Here is a 27,987-nt window from a genome sequence, read left to right as displayed (position 1 = left end):
CGATAGTGGCGATCCTGGTGGTGAGCAACTATCTATGTTTGCATATTTAGTAAGTATTGAGCTTCGTGACTTTATATATTAGACTGTGATGGGTACTATTCCCTACTAATTACTTAAATTGTTTCTTTTCCTACTTTATAATTACAGAAATATTGAAATTTTGTTTCGCATTTTATAGACTATTCAACGTTGTTTAATGCAAACTAAATTTATGTTCATACTGTGTGGTTTTTATTTTTTAAATCGTTTCGAGATCCATACAGCCCTATACACGATCCCCAAGGGTTCGCGGTCCAAACTTTGAGAACCACTCATCTAAAGAATTCACATTTGTGTAACTGTGCATTATATAAATATCTTAATTGTTTCGTACCACCTAAAGAGAAGAAAGTCTGTGATATTTACGACACCTAATTTTTACACGCATAATTAAAGAAGTTATTAGGAATTATTAATTTTATGACTCATTTTACACACTTAGAATGGTGAAAAGCTTCTTATATAATCTCTGCAATAAGGAATTACTTATTATTCAAGATACATTTTCTTGTCAAAATAAGAGTATCTGTTTCCAAGTTGCAATCGGTTCCGCTTTTAATACAAAATAAATTTAATTCAACATGTTTTAAATGTATAACTGATTATATTTTATGAACAAAAACAATTACACCGTCAACATCAACAGTAAGAATAATAACAAATTAGTACACTTTATTCTCAGACTTCAGCTCGATAACAATCTAACGTCTCATAAAATATTTTCTTTGAGAGGTAGAGAATCCCAAAATTCCATGCGCTCCTTGTTTAAATCTTGTTCCATACTAATTTTAAGAGGCATAATGCCATACGACGGAAGTGACGGCGGATCAGCATGGCCGAACTTCATGTACACAGTATGACTGTCATTGGCATTAATTGGCTGCCACTCAATACCTTGCGGCACATCACCACCAGGCGGCGTTGGAGATCTGAAAACAATAGCAACAATGCTGGATTTACGTTTTTTCGTTAGAATTTTATTAAGCCTCTTAATTATAAAATGCTGATCGAAATACTTTCTTTTGGTGCTAACAAATGCGAGTAGAATAAAGACATTTCGCATTAGAGTGTGTATTATTTACAATAGGTAGGTAAATAAAGTTTCGTTCCCTATAGCTATGCATTCTGCAGAAGATAGTTTTCTCTTTGATATAAATACTAACACCATTGAAATGTACATCAATCACTCAATCAGTGAGGAAGAAATTGAGAGAAATAAGCTAAAACTTACAAGAATGCGGGTTTTTGCAAGGGATATTGGGACTCATCTTAACATTTATATGATCTCCTAGCCTAAAGGTAATTTGTTTCACTTAGTTCGTAGGCCCTCTTGCAAAGGATATAAGTAAATTTTGTAGGAAGAAAACTATAAACTCTAAAGAAAGTTAAATGGCTTGGCAGTTAAACCAACCGCTCATAGTCACCCCCAACAGCATAGAAAGCGACTACCACCGCATCCCACAACAGGTGGCCGAACAGAGGTAGGGAAGAAGCACCACCAGAGCCATGTGGGCTCGTGTTAACGTTTGATGTGCATGATAAAAGTGCTATTTGTAACGACTAAATCAATGTTCTTCGGGTAAAGGGAGATAAGTCATAAAAATGAGTTTTGAATTAAATGAAAATTAAAGATCGAAGCATTATTGCAAATAATTTTCTACGAAAATAAATCATACCAAATGCTAGTATTCTCTTGGTTTTGCACACCCGCTTTTAGAATTTAACTTTTGTATTCCCCAGGGGAACAAAACTCTACTAGCATAAAAAAATGACGACGTCGTTGTCCCGTCTCTATCATAAATGTGTGTGTGTTTTTTATTTTAGGGGGTTATTCTAGGACGATTTATAAACATCTAAAGTTATTTAGCGTCTGAATGGGATGAATGTGATGATGCCAGTGAAATGTGTTCGGAGTCCAGCACCGATAGTTACCCAGTATTTGCTCATATTGGGTTGAGGAAAAATACCGGAAAAAAACCTCAACCAGGTAAATTGCCCCGACCGGGATTCGAATACGTGCCAACCGGTTTTCACGGTCAGACTCGCTAACCGTTACTCAACACGTTGGAATATGTATGTATGTATGTATGTATGTATGTATGTATGTATGTAATACATGCATTAGTTTATTTATTTGTTCACACTGCAAATGCGAAAACACCCGCTGGCATTGGTGCCTATTTACACTCAGTAATTACAATTCATAATAAAACTAATATAATAATAATAATAATAATAATAATAATAATAATAGCACTAGTCTACATGATATTAGATGAGTGAAAACTAACATGTGGTATTAGCTAACTTTTTTATGCTGATTCCAGAACTGTTCTTAGTTTTCTTCCATCACGTACAGTTTTTCCAAGTGGACCAAATTTGATTTCAAGTATTTATTGCTGAGAGCATTATACGTGCCAGTAGGTAATAAGTACTGTTGAAGGGAAATTTCTGAATACAAACCTGTAAGCCTCTAAGCTGACACAATTGCTGCAGCTAAAAGTTACTGTGTGACCTTGGATGTGTTGCTTATCTCAGACTCTTCCATTATTAGTGCTGTTCTCATATTATTTCTCTGTTCTGAATGCAGGTATAGTTGCAACTGTCTACACGCAGGTGTGTGAACAATCCTAATGTTTTCTGTTACATTTGTGGAAATTACACAGTGCTGAAACAAGGAACGAAAGTAGCAGACTTTGTGAAAAATAAGCTTACTATGCTTATTTTAAAGTGAAACTTTGTAACGAGGATAAAGCCTTGGCGTCAAAGAAGATTTGTCGTTATTGTGTTGAGAAGCTAAGATTGTGGACAAAAGGGAAGAAATTGCATGCTGTTTGCAATTCCTATGATGTGTATGAGTTTGGCCAGAGCGGAGAAACGTTGTGCCTGGAACTGCACGAATCACTTGTAGATCCCCAAGAAGTCTTGCTTCCACCATTTCACATCAATTGGGCTTGATGAAGCCGTTTCTAAGGGCTCTACCACAGGATGGGCCGAGCTTCAAATACCTTTCGAAGAAATTTCCCTTCATCACAAAAGAAAAATTGAAATTTGAAATTTTTGTTGGTCCTCAAATAAAGAAACTGATGAAGGATGAAGATTTTGAGAAAACAATGAATGAGAGAGAAAAAAACGCATGAATCACCTTCCGATCTGTTACTGAATACTTTCTAGGGAATAACAAAGATCCTAATTACAGGGCCATTGTTGAAACAATGTTGGAAAATTTCAAGGAATTTGGTTGTATCATTAGTGTAAAAGTTCACTTTCTACATTCCCATATAGACTACTTTCCGGAAAATCTGACACATTGTAGCGAAGAACAAGGTGAACACTTTCACAAGGATATTAAGGAGATGGAAAGGAAGTACCAGGGGAGATGGAATGAAACTATGATGGCTGACTATCGTTGGATGTTGAAGAGAGACAGTAAAGATGGAGATCTGCAATGAAGTCAAAGAAGAGAAAGTTTGAAAATTAATTGAACACTGTTTGCTATTTGTTTTGTTACAGGAGAATCAAAAAAATTATGAGGACAGTTCTTTACAGTATTTTAAAAAGTGTTTGTTATAAAACTTTTCCTTGTGTGAACTTATATAAGGCCATACTTATGCTTACAGTAGTTCAAATCTTGGAAACATACACTCCTATTTTGTGTAAAAACGTGAAGTGATATACAAAAATGGAAGTCATTTCTATAATCAGTATAAAAAAATGATTCAAGAACACTTATTTTTAAGAAATCATTTGAAAAAAAGTTTAAAAATGCAGACTGATGTAATAATAATAATAATAATAATAATAATAATAATAATAATATCATCGTCACTCCAAGGATTAGGCAATTGCCCGTTCCGACTTCATAATTCATCAGTCCAACGTTTTCTAGGTCTCTCGACGTCACGCCTTCCTCTTACTTGATAATTTCTTGCTAATAATGGATATCTCTCCTTACGGTACTCATTCCATTCATGTGTTCAATCCACTTTTGTATATAATTCGTGACTTTATCCAACACAATCTGTACTTTTAATTCTTCTCTTATATCCTCATTTCTAATTCTATCAAGTTTTGTACACCCTTTAACTTGTCTGAGGAACCTCATTTCCGCCGTCTGTATCCTATCTTTCTGTTTTTTCGTTGGATCCCAAGTTTCACATCCATACAAGATTGTAGGAATCGCCATAACTTTATACATTTTTACTTTTGTTTCTTTTTTAATTTTGTTTTTGAAAGTTCTCTGTATTGTTCCACATACCGTCTGAAATTTATTTATTTTAGAATCAATGTCTCTTTCCATATTGTAACTAATATCACAGCCCAAATATTTGAAACCAGACACCTGTTCTATACTTTTATTTTCTAAAATAATTTTGGATCTCACTGGATGTTTTCCTCTAAATGCCATTGTCTTTGTTTTTCTTACTGATATCTTTAGATCATATAATTTACATATTTTATTTAAATCTTGTAAAGATTTCTGTAAGCCATCTTGATTTTTCTGTATTTTGATTAAATCATTTGCAAACAAAAGATTATTTATATATACTTTATTATCTACTCTTATTTCTGGATTCACTAAAACTTTCCATTTATTTAAAATGTCGTCTATATATATATAAAGTGGGCGACAAACTGCACCCTTGTCGTAACCCAATGTTTATTTAGATTGTATCTGTTCTTCTGAATCCGGTGTTTATAATTATATTTGTATCTTCATATAATTTCTCTATTGTTTCAACAAGGCACAGTAGGTATCCTTTCATTAGTAATATTTCCCATAATTTTTGTTTGCTAACTCGATCGAAGGCCTTATCCAAATCTATAAATCCTATATGAGTTTCTAAGTTGTTTTCTCTTCTCTTCTCTATAAGTTGTTTTAGTGTAAATACATTGTCTATACACGACATTCCCTTTCAAAATCCACTTTGATTTTCATTTATTATTACTTCTGTTATATTTCTCATTCTATTATTTATTATTTTCGTCTATATCTTATAACCAGTATTCATTAAGATAATCCCTCTATAGTTTTCGCAATTCCCCCTGTCTCCTTTTTGAAATATATTCTTTACAATTGCTATTTTTCAGGTAGTTGGAATCTCATAGTTCTGCCAACATCTATTAATTAAGTGTAGTATTCGTAATTTACACAATATTCCACTATACAGACTGTTTAAAAAATACGGGGAATAATTTCAGGTATGTATTTCCTACATGTAGACAATCAAAATAGTCCATTACAACATGTGTCCGGAAATGCTTCATTTCCGAGTTATGGCCTTCACAACATTGAAATCCACCGGAACGTTTTTCTTTCCGCAGGCCGTTGCCGTCAAAGGAGACATTAAGAGGGCACTCTGACAGTTCATTCCGAGGCGAAGGTTGCATTCAGTGTTGTGTAGGCGTTAGACTGTGCGACATGTATTCAAATCAAGAGCTGGCAGAGATACACTTCATGTACGGTAAGGCGGACGGCAATTCTGCACTGGCTCGTCGTTTGTACCAGGAGAGGTACCCACAGCGACAATGTCCAGATCGGAAGACATTTGTACGTCTCCATTACCGTCTGTGCGAGTATGGAAAATTTAACTCTCCTGGTTTGGGAAGGGGACGACCAAGATCTACAACTCCAGAAGTACAGGAGGAGATTCTGGAGGCTGTGAACATGACTCCTTCTATCAGCACACGAAGGGTAGCGTTGCAAGTTAATGTTCCTCATACGACTGTCTGGAGACTGTTGAAAGAGTATCAATTGTATCCTTATCATTTGCAACGTTTACAGGCCCTGTCACCAGCAGATTACCCTGCACGAGTTAGGTTCTGTCAGTGGTTCTTGCAGCAGTGTGGTGTAAATCCGAACTTTCCTGCCTTAGTATTATTTACAGACGAAGCACAGTTCACACGAGATGGCATAACAAATTTCCACAATCAGCATGTATGGGCGTATGAAAACCCACGTGCAACTGTTCCATCTCATCACCAGGTGCGATTCTCCCTCAACATGTGGGCCGGTATCATTGGTGATCGATTAGTTGGACCCCATGTACTTGTAAACAGACTTACGGGGCAGGCGTACACAAACTTCCTGGAAAACACCATACCTCATGTTTTAGAAGACACTCCACTGATCTATCGTCAACATATTCACTTCTTGCATGATGGCTCTCCTGCACACTTCAGTCGTACGGCTCGCCGGTACTTGGATCGGAGGTTTCCTGATCGATGGATAGGTAGAGGTGGCCCAATTGCTTGGCCTCCACGCTCACCTGATATGAACCCTCTTGATTTCTACTTGTGGGGCCATTTAAAATCATTGGTTTATTCGTCTCCGGTGCCTGATTTGGAATCCCTTCGGAATCGAATTGTGGCATGTTCTGAGGACATACGCAATACTCCTGGAGTTTGAGATCGTGTTCGCAGGTCAATGAGACATCGATGTGAGGTCTGTATTCAAGCAGGAGGTGGAAATTTTGAACATCTTCTGTAATGACAACGACTTGCGGAAAGAAAAACTTTCCGGTGAATTTCAATGTTGTGAAGGCCACAACTCGGAAATGAAGCATTTCCGGACACATGTTGTAATGAACTATTTTGATTGTCTACATATGGGAAATACATACCTGAAATTATGCCCCGTATTTTTGAAACACCCTGTATTTTATTAACTCCATATTCATATTATCTAATCCCGTTGCTTTCCTGTTCTTAGCAGTTTTCAGAGTCATTTCTAATCCATTTAAATCTATTACATCAATATTTTCCACTTTTATTTCTCCCTCGTTATTCTCTTTTCCTTTAATTTCCTCCTTTTTCCAAAGTCTTTCATAATGTTGTATCCATTCTTGCTCTGGGATTATGTTCAATCTGGCAGTATCTTTCTGTGTTTGATTTAGATGTTTCACTAATTTATAACCTATTTCTTGTCTTCCATACATATCATGTTCTATTGTACTTATGAATTTATCCCATGCCTCCTCATGGGCTTTTCTTATAATGCTTTTAGCATTTCTTCTTTTCATTTTATATTCTTCGTAAGATTCTTCAGTTTTCTGTCGTAAATATGATATATATTATATGCTTTTTGTTTTTCATTCACTGCATTTTGTATATCCGCATTCCAAATTCTCAAGCCCTTCCTATTCCTTATTCTACTTTTCTTTTCTAATATTTCATTTGCTGTTTTATGTATTATCTTGAATATGTTTTCCCATTCGGTAGCTTATTTATATCTTCCGACGTCACTATATCTGATATGTAGACTATTTATTCATTCTGCTTTCATAATATTGTCTGATACTTTGGTCTTGTAATAGATATACTTTATATACTTCTTCTTGGTTTCTTTTATTCTTAATGTTCTTTTTCCGCCATTTTCCTATTATGTTTATTTTACTTATCAGAAGGTAGTGATCAGAGTATAATAATAATAATAATAATAATAATAATAATAATAATAATAATAATCGGGTGTGAAAACCTGAATTAAAACAAGAATCTAAGTAAAAGTAGCGTCCCATTACAACCTAAAAAGAAACGTTGAAGTTTAAATCCAAATGAAAGTGCCTTCTGAAGGATTCACTGAAAGGAATGCTGAACGGGAGAAGAGTTCGGGGCAGAAGAAGATACCAGATGATAGACGACTTTAAGATATGTGGATCACATGAGAAGATAAAGCGGAAGCAGAAAATAGGAAAGACTGGCGAATGCTCGGTTTGCAGTGAAAGACAGATACGTACACTTCAGCATAAATATTTCACTACGCTCATTTCACTCTCATCCATCTCACTGTACTTGCACTGTAGCCTACATTTCACTGACACGATAACTGATTTCTCTGTCACTTCAAAAATTTTCACTTTTAATACCCACTACACGTGGCACAGTAGTTTTTTGGATTGTCCTGATTGTTTGATGAACTCGCTCCCTCCCACTACACGCCCAGCATTAGATGCTTCCTTCTGTAGGAAAGTCGACATATTTCTGCTTATTTTAGTCTCCCTCTGTTGTTTCCGATTGTTTTCAGACATTATTACGTCTAAGTTCTGCAGTTTTCTTATCCTTTTGCCACAGTTCTTCAAAGAAAATATCAGTGGGTAAAGAATTAGAATTTTCTTATACAGATAGTGTCTGTGGTGTTCTTGAGGAAGTGGTAATGTTCTCTTCAACGCGAATTTTACATGAATTTTTGGTTAGAACCAGATCGTACTCAGACATCTCTTACGTCATTAATTGTTAATCCAGATATCCTTTAGAATGAAGGCGAAGGATATGCCGAAGTAATTGATATTCCATATTTGTATGGAAAGTTGTGACTTTTCCTATTTGTTCGACATCAATGAAAATTAAAATATAAAATTAAATCAAGATTGGTTCAATGGAAAATGAGTAGTTTCATACATGCAGGCAGACACACAGAGAAGAAACAGATATACGGACAAAGCGGCACTAAAAAACTCTGTGAAGGATTGCGAACTCTCCTAAGACAAAACACACTAAAAATTTTGATAGAGACAGCTGCCAGGGGATCTAAGAAGAACAAAAAGAGAAATCAGGGAGAACTCCACACATGTTAATTGTTTGAGAATAATCACTCTCGCCCTTTTACTAACCCGTAAAATGTATATAGAATAATTTGTGCATCTACTAATATCACGCACATCCAGTCAAAGTACAATAAATTAAACATGGCATATTATATTTCATGACTAAAAAGAAAAGTGTAACTCACATTTATTGTGTTTATCGTCTTCTGTGAACGTAAAACACAAGTTTAAATCACGAGATTCACTTACACAGAGATTACAAAAAATCAACATAGATCTCAAGTAGTTCGAACTCTTTTTACTAGGAACAATGATTGCAATGATTACTATTCTTAAAAGTGTCGAGATCTCCCAAATGTCGAGATCTTATAAACTAACCTACATTAATTATGTAATATAGACTCCGTGCTTTAATGAATATTAACAAAAGAAGACAAAACTTGTAGTTATTTCGTGCTGTTAAGCATGCCATCATATTACAATTTTCTCAATGAACGAAATTAAGGTATTTTTGAATCATGGTATGACTATTCGAAAAATGTGACTACCTCGATTCGCAAATTTTAAGCCTTCAAATTTTTATATCTGGGAGAAACTGAAAGAGTGCGTAGAACAATTCTCAAACACTTACAAGCTTCGTTGTCACTGAATGAAGACACAAAATCTTAATGTGTCCTTTAGTTACAGTGAAGTAAACTTGAAAAGTCTGAATGATAGGCTAACCAGCAAACTAAGCTACCTATTTGTGCAAGTACTATGTATTGTATTCTTTTTATAAAATAATAAAATTGCACCTCAACATCGATGGTGAAACATACCCATAAATAGCAAAATTTGTCCACAGTGTAATTAACGCTTCGCTGACTTCTCTGTCGGGATGGTCTTCAGGTACTTCTGGAAATTGATCCCGTTTAAAGAAGTAGATTACGTCGTCAGTATGCCCCACACCTGCAACAAATAGGTTTCATAAAACTATTTGGAAAATGTTAAATAATTTACTTGTACATAATTTTCATGTCTTTCTAGCACATTTTGTTCTTATCCAGCAATCCTTCATTAATTTTGTCTTACTGCAAGTTGTAACACTAGCGGTTATGTCACCTTTAATAACGTGACATTTTAAATTAATTTTTGCTATATTTTAATCTTTGGCTGTGATAAATTTAAAATTATGTACTTGGTTTCACAATAAAACGCACAAATTTGATTTCTCCTACAGTCACAAACTACTTAATTGGTCCGTCGTCAAGATAATGTCATTCGAGAACTGAAAACAAAGCCGCCGCCGCAGCCTAAGTCTATGTTTTGGCCAAGAGAAATCGAGTCTCGCCTGAAGAGATTTATTTATCGATCTTCCCATCAGAGAACTGAATGATATACCCTAAGAAGTTTCCAGTGGCCTGTGTTCAAGCATCAACTTTGAGACAGAGACTAAATATATAATTGAGAACACACAAATTCATTTCAGTAACTCTTATTTAATAAAATGGATATGACAAAGATTGCCTACAGAGAGGTTATTGCCATAAGTATTACCAACTTTTTTACATACCCTATTTAACTCCAACATCCTGCACTGGATGGAACCATTTGTAAGTAATTTGATAATTGTTCGTTGATTCCTGAGGATTTTGAGAGAAATAAATTAATTATGTGTTCCGCATATTCATTCGCTATAGATGAAGTCAATAAAGTGTTAAATTAAGATGCACAGAACCGTTTGTATTTCGCCCTGGGGTAGCAGAATCGTCTAATTATAATGTTTTTCACACGACTTAGTTCATAGATATACAGAGTGATTTATATAGAACTGACACATTTCTTTCATTAATTGTTTCAAAACGAATTGTGCTAGCGACAACTTATTATACCTAAAATGTAGAGGAATTTTGGGAGATTATTTACCTCTATAACAAATGTTGAAAATGTTCTCCATCCTGCATAAGGCACAACTCAACACGTCGTTCCATGTTACTGGCCACTCGTTGGAGGACTCTGTTGTCAATAGCTTGAATCTCCTGTGTGATCATCGAATGTCTGGGGACGTGTGGCGTAAACTCTGTCTTTTAAGTAACCTCATAGAAAGAAGTCCGTCGTTGTCAAATCCGGAGATCTCGGTGGCCACAGGTTCCTGGAAATTATTCGGTCGTCAAAGAAACTTGAAATTAGTTCCATGGATTCATTTGATGTGTGGCATGTAGCGCCATCTTGCTGAAAATATCCTTGACTCAGCTCTACATCGTCCAGTTGCTCAACAAACTCCATGAAAATCAGTCGGTACTCTGCAGTGTTCACAGTCTGGTTAAAAAAAATTGGCCCCACTATTCTCTGTGCGGATATTGCGCACCAAACTCCGATTTTAACCGGGTGCATAGGTGCTTCATGGATGACATGTGGATTTTCGATGGCCCAATGGCGTGAGTTCTGTGAGTTGAGTAGCTGTAATTGAATTCGTAATCCAGTATTGCTTCAAAAGGAAGAGTCGTTGATTTAATGTGTACTGCATTTTCACGTTGACACAAAATGTCGAAAACAGCTGCCAACAATAGGAATAAAACATAAACAACTGCGCATCTAGTGCTGCCAACAATAGGAATAAAACATAAACATCTGCGCATCTAGTGACAAGGAATCGAAACTCCAGAACATTCTGCTTAATTTGGTGCTAAAATTGGGTCAGTGCTGCCAACAATAGGAATAAAACATAAACATCTGCGCATCTAGTGACAAGGAATCGAAACTCCAGAACATTCTGCTTAATTTGGTGCTAAAATAGGGTCAGTGCTGCCAACAATAGGAATAAAACATAAACATCTGCGCATCTAGTGACAAGGAATCGAAACTCCAGAACATTCTGCTTAATTTGGTGCTAAAATTGGGTCATTGAATGAATTTCCAACGGAATAATTAAAGAAAGAAATGTGTCAGTTCTATATAAATCACTCTGTAACTCATTTTCATAGCTACAATATTTTATCTAAGCGAATGTAATATTTAACTTACCATAACTAACAATGACTGAGCAAGTAATCTGATAAAACGTAAATAGCTCGTGTTGTTCTGGGCGGCTAGAAAAATGCGACCTCCATGAACTAAGTCGCATGAAAAGGAGTATATTTGCACCCATTGTGTTAAGGGAAAGAAAAATTGGACAGAGGTGAGCATTGTTATTGTTACTTTATTTTTACATTACTATAATTGTAGTTTTATTTAATAATACTCTTCCAATTTCTCAGATTATCCATTTTGAAAAGATTATTTTTGATGACTATTACAGTTTTACCACGTCATATTACTTTTGACAAGGAAAACGGTACGAAAGGATGTGTTACAACCAATCATGGCTGTTTATCGTACAATTTTATCACTTCCCTATCATTTGTTTATTTTTATCACTTTCCTGGCATTTGTTTGTTTTATCACTTCCTTAGCATATGTTTCTTTGTTTGCTAACATTTCAAACTGCAAATTCTTTACGGTACTATAAAACACGCTTTGCGATCGTCATTTATTTTCCTCATAGATAGTAGACTGAAAATGGCGGCTCCGTTCAAACGTTTTGGTGAAGGTAACATTCGTGAAATAGAATGTTAGTAAGTCGTTTAATATCTATTTTATTGTATTAGAATACTTTATTTCTTCTAATCTTTATATTCTTTTTTCTGATCGTGTGATAGTTAATTAAATCTCACTCGAGTGTTGATTTTCTCTAGATAAATAAAAAGTCTCCAGTGAGATTAATGTTGATAATTGAAGAACGAAAGGAGAAAGATTCGGAACCCAACTATTGTAGAATATTTTAAGATTGAATGCCTAATTCTGTCTAGGAAACTTAGAAGGAATTAGAAACCATGTTAATAGCCCGAGAGATTCTAATTCTATTCTTCCAGAGTACGAGGAAAACATCCTCTTGTTGATAGAATTTTTGACCTGAAATGAGCGAGGTTGCTATGGTAATTTTATAACGTTATGTTTTATTTTGTTCGTTATGTATAGAGTCCGGTAGAATGGTCTCCTCTGTTTGAATTGGCCGCTGCACAGATTTCTTGATATTTGCGCTTGATTGGTATATATCTTTGAACAGCACAAACCTTGTCATTTCAGTAACCATCATGTCGTAGACAGTTCAACATCGTGCATTTTTTGTTGAAACAGATATAAAAATGGTGATTCTGTGATTGCAACGCAGCGGCAATTTCGTACCCATTTTTGAGTAGGTTAACACGAAAAAATTACTTATAAGAAACGATACTGTTATGGGTGACAAATTTCAGACAAGCGTTCAACTTTCAAATAGAAAGTCATCTGGTTGATGTTGCAATGTGAACATCGCAGCAGTGAGCCACGCTGTTACCGCATCTCGACGACGTTCAGCTTTTAGACATGTTCTGGCACTGGGAATATTTGATCCGAGTGTCAGACGAATCTTATACCTAGACCTCAAGTTCCATTCCTACAAAGTTATGTGATTTAGGAACTTCGGCAACGTGACTGGCACCACCGCCAAGACCATATTGGAAAATGTTCCAAGTGACACTGTTGTGCTCAGTAGTAACTAAGCTAATTTTCATTCGTCAGTCTGGGTCAACAAACAAAACCTTCGATATTGGGCACCAGAAAATCCTCGAGAAATGCATCAGCGACCTCCCACAGAGAGTGTGTTACTGTTTGTTGAGCTGTTGCACAATTTGGAATAATAGCACCACACAATTTTTTTAGAAAGAAGGACGCACATTCACTGTTTCAGGAATGAATACCTCCTGAAGGCAAGCATTTGGACGATATTATCTTTGAAACAAAGAGATGTCAAAATGGCAAGCATTCTTCTATAAGATGGTAAAACGAAATTTTGAATGGGATCCACGTTGCCCTTTCTATTTGAATTTCAAATCGTATAGATCATTCTTTCGGACCCTGTACTTACCAAATCACCAACGTAATCATTATGTACATTACGCCCAAGGCTCTTCGGCCTGTTTCCAACTTCAATAACAATTATTGTTCCCATCATTTTTCTCTTCCATGTACTCGTACATTATATTTTTTATGGTTCTTGTTATTTTTGTGACTGGCATTCTTTGGACATATTCTTGCCAATTAATTTTGTAACCTTCCATAATTTTAGTTGTTTTACACTTTTATTCTGCCTTAATATCGCAATTTTTCTTTCTATTCACGGAAGTGTATCTCACTACAAATCTAAAAAATTTCAATTCGGCAGTCTCTTTCCTTCTTTCATCTTTTCCTCTCAGTGTCCAATTCTCATTGTCATGCAGTGAAGCAGGTAATGCAACACTGTGAAATTTTAATTGGATTTCTGCGAATTTTTCTTCCCCACGTTAAACTTACGGTTTCACAAAGATACAGATACACCCTTTTTTCTATTTCATGATCACTCCTATATGTTATATAGACCTGTTGCAATCTAGACATTTTAATGTATTTACTTCTTCAGTAATTTGATTTTTTCGTTTGTCTAAAGAGATGTTCGTATTAATATCGCTGGCTACATTACTAACTTTACAAAGAACGAATTCAAAATCTTTTCAGTCTGGTTACGATTACCTGATCATCAAAGAATAAAAATATAAATTTTACATTGTGAATAATAAAATGATTAATTTCTTCTAGTCAGATTTCTACTGCATTACTTAGTTTGTAATGTATGTATGTATGTATGTATGTATGTATGTATGTATGTATGTATGTATGTATGTATGTTCGTATGCGCGTATGAGCGTATGTATATGCATACGAATTTGTGTAAGGACGCGTTTGTGTATGTGTGTGTGTGTGTGTGTGTGTGTGTGTGTGCGTGTGCGAGACTTTATCAAATGTTTTGATAATTAACTCACCCAGATTAACTTTGCCTTCTCCATAATCTGCCTCTCCAGTGAACGAATATTTTCCACGATAAGCTAAGTTGTAAAAGTAAATAGGGCCGTGACCAGCTCTCGTGTGTAGCTGAGCGGCCTTATGAATGGTGTGGATGATTATTCTGTCCGATGCCATCTGGAATCGAGAAAAATATGTCTGCATAACGTGGAAAGTTGCATATTTTCAATTGTAGCAATATTATGATTATAATTTAATATTAAACGGGTGTTTTTGAATCACATGCATTTTTCTGTTAACGTATATTTCACAATATTGCTTAACAATAATTATAATTATCACCTTCAACGTGAGTTTTCTTATATCTTACTATTGATTTACAGCGTAGCAAGAAATTTAATGCAATAGATCAAATGTTGACTACATTTCAGTACATTGTAATCCTCATTTCATATAATGGCTAAAGCGAGAACTATTAGATGATTTAGCAATTCAGATTTTGAAATAAGATTATACACTGCTTAAAACTGTCTCATCTACTCGGTGGTCTAGAGATAATAGTCTTTACCTGTGGATGCAAGGTATGAATTTTTGGCCAAAATGATTATATATATACATTACATAAATAATTACCTCATACATTTGTTTAACATTCTGTCCTATATTTAGTTCCTCTCTACTACTTTTAAAGATCTGGCGACCATTTTTAAAATAACACAGCCACTAATTTTTTTTTTCAAAAGTACGTTTTTGGTCACTAATAAAGTTTCTAGCGGCTTCCGTTTGCACCGATTTACATGAAACTTTGGAAAAATACTCATCATATTGCAATACACAAAGCTTTGCATGGAATCAGCTCTGCACAGAAAACTTGCCATGATATGAATTTTCAACATCTAAAAAGGAAAAATTATAATTTGTAAAAATATATATATATATATATATATATATATATATATATATCTCATGAACCAATTCTCAAATTTAAAAATCCATGCGTTGTTTTCTTTATCGTAAAGTATAAGTCCTTCACAGAAGATCTTTAAAAGCTAAAACAATTTTGAAGCCGTCACGGATATTTTGAATTTACGGTTAAGTTAATTTAATGTAATTAAAATACATTGTATTGTATTGTATTTATTAACATTCCATGGTATTCATACATCCTTACAGCTAGAATATGGAACAAGTCAAAAAACTTAATACTATTATAAAATCTTAATTTATAGTCACAGTCTAGATTAAATATATACACACGAGATTTACAATATAGTCTACTAGTACAACACATAGTTTTAGTATCAATTTCATGAAGTGTTATTAAATGTCATGAATTCACCTACAGAATAGAAGGCGTGAGAAATTAGGTACTTCTTTAATTTGGCCCTAAATAATTTCATGTTTTGAGTTTCATTTTTTATATCGATAGGGAGGCTATTAAAGCTTTTACTGCCATATAACGCACTCCTTTTTGATAGCACAATAGACTTGCCGATGGAGTATGAAAGTCATTTTTTGACGTGTATTTATGCTATGAACTGTTGAATTAGTTACAAAGTTTTCACGATTACATACGAGGAAGACTATTAATGAAAAGATATACTGACAAGCCATGGGCACACGATTCCCTAGATTTGGCACCTACTATCATTCTAATTACTCTTTTTTTGTAATAGAAATATATTGTTACTGTCTGTGGAATTTCCCCAGAATATTATTCCAAAACTCATTACCGAGTGGAAGTATGCAAAGTATATTGTTTTTAAGGTATTGATATTTACTATCTTTTGCATAGATCTAATAGCAATACAAGCTGAATTTAGTTCGGGGGTAATTTCTTTAATATGATTTTTCCAATTTAACACATTATCGATTTTTAAGCCAAGAAATTTGGTTGTTGTTGTTTCTAATAGGGATCTATTGTTAATTATTGCGCTAGAAATTTGCGACGTTGAATTTGGACAGGATTTAAATTTAATTATTTTAGTTTTGTTACAATTTAATACTAATTTATTGACTGAGAACCAGTCACATATTTTGAAGAGGATTTCCTCTCTTGAAGATTGGAATGTGTTGGAGTTATTGGCTGTAATTACTATACTTGTGTCATCTGCAAATAATATGGGATGACTTACATCTTTTATAAGGGGGGCAAGATCATTTATAAACACTAGAAAAAGTAGGGGACCTAATATTGATCCTTGAGGAATTCCATTATTAATAGTTCCCCATGTCGATGTAGATTTCATAGTTGTATTGATTTCAACTTTCTGTTTCCTATCTATGAGATATGAGTGAAACCATTGGTTAATATCTAAGGAACTAATGAATGAAACTTGATAAAATTTGGTGCTGTTATTTAAATGTACAGACACATAAAACTCGCCGAATTTGAAAGAAATGAATAAAAAACTTTAAAAGTTTCAAAACTCAGTTCCAGTGTTTCTTAATGAGACTAAAAATGTATCAGGAAGTAAAGCTATTAGCCTTATAGGTATACTACAGATCTACTGTACATAAAAGCATCATACTGCTCATAAACAAAACTGAATAAAAAAGTTTCAGGGCACTTAATACAGCTCGTGATAATAGCTATTACTGATATAGGGGTAGAGGAGAATTATCTTTTAGAAGAGTGGGAACATATCGATTCGTTACCTCCCTGGGCAGCGCTTTATATGTGCATCTCCTGTTTACATATATATCGGATTGGACATTCCTGTGTTATAAAATGTCAACATATAAAAGAGAATAATCGCTATCATCTCCACTGTCGAAAATGAACTTTTGATGACGACCGCTAGATAGGAGTACAGTTGAAATGCAATTCCATCAGGGTTATAATGTGATTTATTTTGCAGTCGTTAGATAGCAGCATACAGAAATTGATATGAGTTGTCTTGAAAGTGCATTAGGCTGGTCAATCTGTTATATGTAGAGTCGTGCGTTTGGTAAGCCTCCAAGCAATCCGCAACTGTGTAGATATGCATGGAGTATAGCTTAACGACATCCAATGCTGTTCAGTGAACAAACGATAACAAAACAAAGCTATTCGTTTGGAAATGAGTACTCCAAAAGAGGAATTTCGTAGCGAGAACATCATTAGTAAAGGAGAAAATGTATTTTATCAGAAACAAGAGAACATTTTTCATTTGAAACACTTAAACTGTTTACAATTATTGATTGTAATTTGTAGAGACTCGTAAAGCACGCACTCATAATTTGTTTAATTGTAAGTTTGTTACGATATTTATATTTTTTCATTTGTTAAAAACTTTAATTAGAACTAAAGTAGTTAGATGTTTATTACTTAGTGTAAAATCAGGGGGTAGACAAAGTCCGAGCGCAAGGTAGCCTTGACGAGCAAGAAATTTTATGTGGCGCCTCAATTGTCTATTAATTTCAATTTCTTTTAAGACTTTGATTTCTTTTATGTAAACTACGACTAATACATAATGTTAACAGAAGCGGTTGTAGGAAGAAATTAGAGTGAGCTTCTTTCATTAATCTTGTTACGTTTTGTTGTTCATCTCAAGATATTGTACTAATATTCTCAGAGCGTCTCTGAGAGCGTGTGTTTGCACTATATGCATATTTCAATTGTTTAATATATTTCAGTAAATCTATCTTTATCTTGGCTCGAATGGTTTTCTCAATACATGGTAGCTCTTGAAAATAAAAGGGCTAGCTCCTGATTTTTTTTTTTTTTTTAGTTTTGTCTATTCCCTAGTAAAACTTATATGTTATTGCGTATAAGGTGCCTTTAATAAAAAAAATGTTATTGTTGTTATTAAATCCAAGCAGTATGTCATTCATGAGTACTATTCCTGTTGTTCACTGATCACTGACTTACAGACACAGGTTAGTAGAATAGATTGTAACAGGTCGCAGTGCTGGGCCATAGTGATCCCCTCCAGTAAATTCCATTCCATACACACAGGTACACGAATAAACAGATGCAAACACACAGTACCGGAGCGTGCGGAAAGACTCTGAACTGCAGTTGACTGTTGACTCGCTACTTGCTCTCTGTACCGAGCGAAGCTATATAATATGATTGATGTATACATAACTTGTATTCAGAATAACCAAACGCAGGACTCTAATTAAGTTATATGTGATCAGGTGTCCATCGAAATCCGGTGACGTATAACGTATTAAATAAGACGAGACCAGTTGAGAGGAAGTGAGGTGCTCGATATTAGCAATCAACCAACAGCCAGCCACCATTTTTTAAAGACGATACGGTTTAAACAAGATCATTTAATTTATTGGTGTGAACTCAGTGGATGACCTGTGTTGAAGTGCTTAGAAAGTTTTTTTTTTTTTTTTTCGAACTTCGAAAGGCTTTTCTGACAACATGAACGTATAAGAGATGAGATTCATTATGTAATATTAGAACCTAATAAATTCACTTTTAGACAATTATTGTAGATCTCCAATATTTACTTCTTCCTTTTAATGGATAGTCTTACTTGATAGAGTCATTTGGTACACATTTGAACAGTTCCTTGGGGGAAACATTTAAACAATGTTCAAAACTACTCCACAACATTAATTGAACAATACTGTGGAAAACCTTTTAAATGCTTAATATTATAACGGATTTAATGATGATAATAAATTAAGAGTTCACTGTAAGAATTAAGGATGTCATTTGGAGTACATTTTTCAGGAGAAGCAATTGAAAGTTTGAAATGCTTAGCGCTCAAAGCTTAACTGTGATTTTCCGATCATTACTGGACAGTGACTGTCAGTGTTAACGCCATGTAACTCTCTATGTACATTCTATATGTCTTAAGCTATGCATTGACATTCTTGGTTCATTTTTGACAAGAAAGTGACATCCATCATTCTTGCAGTGGACTCTTCAAATGTATTGTTAAGGCATAAAATTATTCGGACATACAAAAAGAAAAGAAGAAACATGAATTATTCAATGAAGATATTCAGGAAGCAGCAAGACCTGCTAGTGAAGGAAAACTCTCACTAAGAGCTGAAGCTTCAAAATATGAAATGTCTCACACATTATTATTTTATCAAATGATGAAGTGACGACGTATGTGGAAAATATGGTTCGCTATACAAGAGCGAACAAGTGTTCAGCGAGAAGCAGGATTCCAAATTAGTTTATTATATTATTATATGTATTAAGATTAATTATGTTACGACTTATACAAATATACGTCAATTAGCATATGATTTTGTTCATCATTTATCTTGCAAGTTTACTGAAGCATGGGATAATAACATAATGTTTGAAATTGACTGACTATAGGGGTTCATGAAGTTACATGACATCTCAGAGTGAGAAAACCTGCGAACACCAGTGTGTCAAGAGCTACGTAAACAAAGTCAGGTTTATGTAGAACTCCACAAGATGTAGTAACCGTAGAAAGAAATGACACAGAAGAAATTTTTTTCTGACGTAATATGCAACATTGGAAACTAAAATTCTCAATGTAGGACACCTGAAAGAGGTAGATGTGCAATGTCAGATTTATGTAGAGGTTTCGACAAACGTGGAACTTTACATATCCTAAAACTGGAAACTACAGGAAGTCAGAGAAAAGTGATATTACCATGAAATTCACACAACCGGAGAATTCAAGAGGAAGTGCTCGCATTATGGCAATGAAACACTTTGATGTGGACTTAAGTAGTTTTAAAGAAAAAATAATGTAACCATAGTAGTGCTCTTTACATGATCTTCTTGAGTTTTAGTTCTTTTAACAGATGATTTGGACATTGTTGATAACTGCCTGAGACCCGTTCAAAGGCACTCCATACATGGGGCAGTTTTGAATATGTTACAAGAGTTTGTTCTGAATTAATTTAAGTTTCAAATATATGCAATGTCCGCAAAATATAAAATTCTGAGGTGTTTATTAAGAAATTTCTTATAATTCTGTGCCATTTAAAGTTAAAAAAAATGATGATGGATGTGAATAAAAAATGTAAATAGAAAGCTGTTCAATTGTACCACTTTTCTCCTACGGATGATAATTAGGGTACACGATTTCAACATATTGCAAAATTTACAGATACTGTCTCAGAAGTAAATTTTAGTTGGAGTGTATGGCGATAAGAAATTATGTAACCTTCTTAGCAATGACCATTAGATTCTATGGTCTTGAGTCACCTTTGAGCAAGGTTTGTTATCCCGTGACGTTGCCAGTTCTGACTTTTGATGCTAAGAATTGTGTGATACACATTTCAATGACTTCCTAATTTAAAAAAAAAAAATTCTTGCACACAGGAAAAGGACCATTATCCACAAAAGTGGATAGTAGTTCAATTCCTTCCAATTCCTGGATTTTTTCATAGTTATTCAAACGGGATGGGGTCTCGTGTTATCTCCCTGCGATAGAATTCTATTTCGATAAAATAATCCCGGGTACCATTCGCTCAGAACTTCACGAACTTGATCTAGCTATTGAAAAAGAAATGATCCGCATCGACTGCACATCCGTTTGGACACATAACATTGCTTTTGGGCCGAACCGATTTCCTTTGACAACGATTTTGGCAGGCTGTCGGGAATCGAGCCTCTGTTTTGATTATCAGGGTTGCGGTAATATACTCATTTCTTCACCATCACATGTGAAAATTCTCCTGATAAATCTGTCATCCACTGAATTAGCGATAAACTGACGACAGATAGCCATTCTGCGTTGAGCCTTTTCAGGTGCCAGTTTATGAGGAACAGATGTAAAACTTCCCGTATGATTTTCTAAGGGTCCTAATGTTTATTGTATGTTTTAAAGTACCAAGTTCTTCTGACAACCTAGAAATACTTGTTTTTAATGGATTTACTTCTCAAAAATCTGCGCGTATTCTCAATATTTCATACCTTAAGTCTTCCAGGACGTTGTAAGTCTTTACTCTCTCCTTCTCCATTATTGAAACGTTCGAACGATTGTTGTGCTATACGCTCACTAACGATACCTTCACTTTCGACTTCATATATTTTTCGAGCCGCGGCAGCAGCTTTATAATCTTGTTTTCAGTAGTATTTTAGAACAACTCTAATCTCAAACTTTATCACCTCCATTTTATATTCTTAGTATTAACAATTGACGAGTGTCACATCTAGTCTAATAATAACCGTAACGTCTTGTAAATTACATTGCTCAACTAAAGAAAATCATTAAAATCTTACAAAATACTAAACTTAAAAAACCGATATTATTTATGAGAGAACCTAGTAAGTCTAGGAAGTTACAGGAAAGATAGATATACACCTTAACAAACGTTGCGACGTTATCTGGTGTGACTGTATGATTATTGGCAAAGTAGGATTCAGTGATCTGTTTCCATACTGATGGGATGAGAGAATCATCAAGACTTAATGGCAAAAAGAAGTGGGAGTAAGCCTCAGCGTCAAAATTGTTGTTGAGGTTGTCCAAATCCGCTTGATTGAGAAGTAAACCTGTAACATAAATCAACAACTACTGTATAAATGAGTATATTCAGAGCAAAAAAGAAAAAAGGAAAGCAGATTATTATTATTTTTATTATTATTATTATTATTATTATTATTATTATTATTATTATTATTATTATTATCTGAAAGCACCCGGTGTTTCCCCGAGTTGTCCTTTTTTTAATAATTAAACTGGTTGTTAGACTTTTCGGAAATCTCAGAAACTCAACTATAGGGAATCAAAACGAATTGTCTTTATTAAGCTTTCCTCGCCATAAAGATGAATCTATACATAGTGCCACTTACATGAATTAATGAACTTCTTAGCCAAAATGATTGAAAGGATTAACTCATTTAAAACAATTGTAGATCAGGCAACGAAAGAAAACATTTCATCACGCGTCTTACGTTCAAATGTTTTTTAATTTGTATGTATGTATGTATGTATGTATGTATGTATGTATGTATGTATGTATGTATGTATGTATGTATGTATGTATGTATGTATGTATGTATGTATGTATGTGTATCTGTTCATTTATTTATTCTGGCGTACATCACCAGAAATACAAATAAAATAATGGGAAAATTTATACAGGTTGCAGACATACAACATTTAAATGAGTTAGCATTGTCTTGCAGCAAAACAAAAACACTCCTCGGTCCGTATACGTCCACTTAGCATTATGTCAATGTTCTACAGATCTTATATTTTATCTCTGCCAATCAGTGACTGTTAAATTTCTTAATCGTGGGAGTTTGCGTATTAAAAAACATTACAACCTTTCGGCCGTCACCTTTCCTCCCCACCGCATATGTGACGTTGCACAGAGGCAGAGGTAAAATAATTATAAGATCTGTCCATTAATCTGAAGCTGTACATTTCACGTAATTTCATATCTATGTGTGCTTTCACTTGAATTTGAGAGACAGCTGATGATAAACAGGAAATTCCCTTGTTCCCAATCTGAACCCGTTGGGGTGTCATGAGCCAAAATTTATGTCTCAGCGGTCGTAGGATAATATTTAATTTATACTGGAGGATTTTTTACCCCTTGCCCGCTTTATCATACCCAGTTTCTTAATATGACTTCAGAAATTATCTCATAAATTCAGAAGATATTAATTATATTAATTATTATTTTATATAATTACAGAATAGAGATACAATATAAACTCGCAATAAGTTATTTTTTAACATAAAGACTAATATTCTGGGGACGTATACATGTAGGCCTATTTTAGAAATTAAGAGATTGTTCTATCCACAACGCGTAACATACTACATTGGCAATGTGATTTATACAGCTAGAATTTTTCAATAACACATTTTCGGACATGAACAAAAATATTTTGAGATATATATATTTTAGAATAGTAATGCAGTGTTATTTTCAGTCGTAATGCGTACTCGTATAGTCACATAGGGTAAACCCGAGCAAAGCGGATAAGCTAAGAATAAACAATGCCACAGGCTATATTTTGGTGCTCCCGAAATAAAAACTTCATGACATTGGTTGTGATACATGTTGTCCACATATCTAAAAAAAAACAGCAATTCGTTTCTCGTACCTACGGACAGTGATATGATTTGAGAAAGAAAATATAGTTAATTATTCGCTTTGCCCGGGTACACGGGCAAAGCGAATAACTAACCCGGGCAAAGTGAATATACCTATAACATTTTCACGTTTCTATTCAATTTTTATTCACTGACAATAAAATTAGATCAACACATCAACACGATGTTAATGAGTCATATTAGACGATAATAAATGTTATTTCAGCCCTTTACAGCACGTTAGATTAGAACAAAATACAAATTTGAACAAGTCGACGTTTCACTGGCACTGAAGGCTTGGATTTCTTCTGCTTTTACTCTTGCCCATAAGTTACTTTTCTTTCAACGTTTTTAATCGGTATAGATGTAAGAGCTTCAGAGCGCTGACATTTTCTTCGTTTACCTCGTATCTTTCGAGCATCCACTTTTGGCACTGGTCTAAATCAAAAGAACTGACTTGGGTTCTCGTGCTGACGATGTTGAGGGTTTTCGTGTGACCGGAACTGAAAATCTGAAGATAATGACATCACAGAGGTAATTGATTCTGAGTGAGTATTAAATGTTTCTTCAGCCGCTGAAGAAGCTGGCACCGCAGAATTAGTTAAATCTGAGCCAGCTGTCGTTTCGCTGATTTTTATCTCAAGTGGGCGATCTGTAAGTTGATCTGGAGTAAAATCTTCATCAACAAACACATTATGGTTGTATGGCCAGATAGCAGAGCCACTGATTGGAAGATTTTATTTCTTCAAGTACTTTCTTCATGGCTTCTTCAGACCATTTGGCTTGTTCCGTCTTCCTCTTGAAAAATTAAACCATCTAAAAACACATTACGATCTTTTTAAGTAAAAATTAAGATCAGTGTTACTGCTTTATAGTTTAATTAGTTATCCACTTTGCCCTATTCTCTTTGCCCGCAGACGCCATTTCTCTTTTCATTTAAGGTTTTACAAACATAAGCATCAATAATCTTCTTCGTAAGTACGACACTTTAGAAGTATTCGTATCGCCTATATATTAATATCACATAAAAAAAAAAGTTTCTGCTGTATTGTGTGTTGTACATATGTTTCTCTTACCTTGAAATATTTTAAGAAAACAGTCAATTTTCTTCAAACACACGCTTACTTTTCCTCTCACTAGCTAGAATGACGAAAAGTCAGTTCCAAAAGCAAAATCTGGTTGGGATTCTTGCCCAACATAGCAGAAAGCGCTACCTGTTGCCGTTTCTAAGAAATAGGCATTATTCTCTTTGCCCGGGTTATTCGTTTTGCCCGGGTCTCCCCTAGTATGCTACATTAAAAACATGATAAAACTAACATTGCATTGCTTTTTTATATGTGTAAATTCTTTTTTTTCGCTCCTTTGTGTGAAATATAGTTGAGAATGTGAAAAGCACACAGTTTTTAAGTTAATGTCTGCTACTTTGAGCGACTGTCGTTGAGCATCATTTTAATATGGCCATTACAAATGCTAGTCGCACTGAAATTGCAGTTGCTTAAAATGGAAAGGTTGTTAGTGGGTATCATAGCATTACGTGGGATAAAATCATCTTCTTCTTCTGTTTTTTCCAGTTAATATTGCCACTTCTATTACGTTTCGCTATAGTTTTTCACACCAATTCTTGTTCCTTTGCATAATTTTGGTGGGTCAATATTTCTCAGTAGTACCGTACTATTGGTGATTCAATATTAAATATTACATTATGTGGTAGCAATCCTTGTAGTCTCAAAGAATTCAAGAACTGAGTCGAATAAAACACAGCCTGCTCACTGTCTAAAACTGCATCGAGAAATTCACAAAACGGTCCTGGACTGCGTAATGATACTTACTCCACGAATCAAGCATTGCAGATGAATGATGATAAGCGAGTTAAATATGTACCTTGTCTTCCATACCATAGTGAAAAATATGGCATTTCGCTTTACAACTGGGATGTTACAGGCTTACTATTTGGAGCGAGGGGTTGTTTACCAAAATTTACATGTAATATCCTTAAATCCTTTAAAATTCCCTCTTATGGGGTTCAGAAGATTGTAATGGAAATTCTGAAGGCCTCTCTTCAAATTCTACACTATCATGTATATGTTAACACGTAAATGTTTGTTTTAATGTACAAATCGAATCATTATTTTGCTCGTTTCATTTCCCTTTATATTTTATGTTTGTTAATTCCGGATCCCAGTGGTCAACCTCACTTGAGGACGGATGATTTGAAATATATGCGTGTGTCTACATTTTGGCTTTCATGATGAATCAACAATGCTTTAATTTCCTGTTATAATTTCCATGACCTCGTAAAAGTCGATGTTAAAAATACAGCAGACAATAATAAAGAAGAATTTACTATAGAAGATTGCATTTTAGTATTACACATCAGTGTTTGATCATATTTATTTTCTAATTAATTTAACGTCCATTTCCACGTTTTTCTCCTGGTTATGAAGGTTAAATGTGAAATCTTCGGCACATATCGGTCAAAGCGTGTATATTTGTATAAAGAACATACATACATACATACATACATACACACACATACATACACACATACATACATACACACACATACATACACACATACATACATACACACACATACATACATACGCACACATACATACATACGCACATATACATACATACACACATACATACACACATACATACATACATACATACATACATACATACATACATACATACATACATACATACATACATACATACATACATACATACATACATACATACATACATACATACATACATACATACATACATACTGGACTAACACATTGAGTGAACTAATACTTAAATATAAGAAACAATACATAGAATTTGTTCAATCTGTAAATTTAGAAAAGCTATAACCCCAAAAGGAAGAAGAAGAGAGCAAAGAAAGAAACAGAGTTGTAAATAGTGTATACTCGTATAGTAGTGTAATAACAATATAACAAGTGCAATCAGTAGCCATAGTGAAAATTGTGTAACTATATAACACTCATCTCTTAGTAATACTAGCGATATAGCAGTGTATCAAGTATAAACATAAATGGGAAGGAACTAGATAATTATGAACCACACTCAAAGAACATTGAAGCCATATGTGACATTTATCTAATAGTGATTATCTAATAGTAATTTAGAATTGTATCGAATGATCAACAAGGCATGTAGTATTACTAACCTTGTAATGGAACATGCTGTCCAATAAAAAAAAACACATACATACATACATACACATACATACATACATACATACATACACACATACACACACATACATACATACACACATACATACATTCACTTTTATATATTAAGATTATTAATATTGTAAATGACATATTATATTACAATTCATGGTATACGTAACTCTAAAAAATCTAGCTTCTGTACTATTATTACACATTTCCTAACGAATGAAGTGTCCTGTAGCAGTCCGCTTAGCGGTGACTCAGCGCGACAGCTTTCGGCAATAAAATCTCGCAAATTATACATTCCAAATCCACTTTGTTCGCTTATCTTATAATATTAAAGTTCTGCGTGTGGTTACTTTTAGTACAAGTTAATTGTATATGGATCATACTAGCTTCGCTTACAACGGAGAGTTCTAACTCTTCTCCCCGCTTCGTTTCTTGTGTTTGCATCTGCTTATTTTCTATAGGCACTCAACAATGAAAATAATACTCACGTAGAAAAAACATACAAGATGATTTACCGTCACTTACGTAGCTTATATCCGAAGAAATTCTAAGCAAAAAATGTCATATAGACATGTGTCCTAATCTCAATATTTTTTTTCCAAGATGATGTCTTGCATACACCTTTGATTTAACTTTCTAAGCAATTTTGAGGAAGACTGTTCTATCTGATAGTGTCAGAAAGCGATTTTGTACATTCTTTTATATGAAAATTTAATGATTTCTCTGCCAAGATATTTCGGTAGAATTATAGCACGACATTTTTAGTACGATGTCTTCGTAATTGACATATTTAAATAGATATTATGTACTGCATCGGCACGAAATTAACTGAACTGTACTGAATAGAAGTCTCTAATCCTCACGTCCTTTCAGCGTATGTTATCTGTCCATCCTATGCAACACAAAACTATCCTACGCTCGATCCAGGGGAAATGTACACAGTTTCTCCTCTGTAGTCGTGTTAGATTCTAACAGTAAAAGACCGACGCTATTTACCTAAGCATAACCTCTTTCCTGGCGAATATTCTGCATGAGAAGCTAAGATAAATTATTTACCAACTAACTACCAGTCTTACTGTTGTTTATACAAATTTCAGTACGTATAGGTCATTCGTTATCTTGTGAAACCAAGTGCATATGTGTGCCGTAGTCCATAGTAAGAACCTTATGGTGGGCGTAATCGATCTCCCTAACTACAAGCGAAGGGGGGAAGTTGTCCAGTTCACTTTTACTTTCCCTTACCCTGAATTAGATTTCACGAGATAAGGAATGGCCCATATGAAACAATGTTAAAATGAAGATCCTCTAAATAATTTTACTGAAAGGTTTAACGAGCTTTGCAATACTCTTCTCTTAATTTAGATCAACTCATAGTTC

At 34.4% G+C, this 27,987-nt stretch overlaps 1 protein-coding gene across 2 annotated transcripts in view; it reads right to left on the bottom strand.

The window, feature by feature from the left end:
- Positions 1 to 481: 481 nt before the first annotated feature.
- LOC138705177 (juvenile hormone esterase-like) overlaps positions 482 to 27,987 on the bottom strand; it is a 67,642-nt gene continuing 40,136 nt past the window's right edge. For both annotated transcript variants that reach the window (XM_069833882.1, XM_069833883.1), the window contains 4 exons: positions 21,665 to 21,852; positions 14,441 to 14,597; positions 9,404 to 9,533; positions 482 to 968 (listed from right to left, as the gene is read on the bottom strand). In XM_069833882.1, the coding sequence (XP_069689983.1) occupies positions 749 to 968; positions 9,404 to 9,533; positions 14,441 to 14,597; positions 21,665 to 21,852 (695 nt within the window). In that variant the 3' untranslated portion in view covers positions 482 to 748. The remainder of the gene's footprint in view (positions 969 to 9,403; positions 9,534 to 14,440; positions 14,598 to 21,664; positions 21,853 to 27,987) is intronic.

This window comes from Periplaneta americana, chromosome 8 (genome assembly GCF_040183065.1).
Source record: "Periplaneta americana isolate PAMFEO1 chromosome 8, P.americana_PAMFEO1_priV1, whole genome shotgun sequence".
NCBI lineage: Eukaryota > Metazoa > Arthropoda > Insecta > Blattodea > Blattidae > Periplaneta > Periplaneta americana.
The sequence above is the reverse complement of the archived record's forward strand: the minus strand, read 5'-3'. Positions and strand labels throughout refer to the sequence as shown.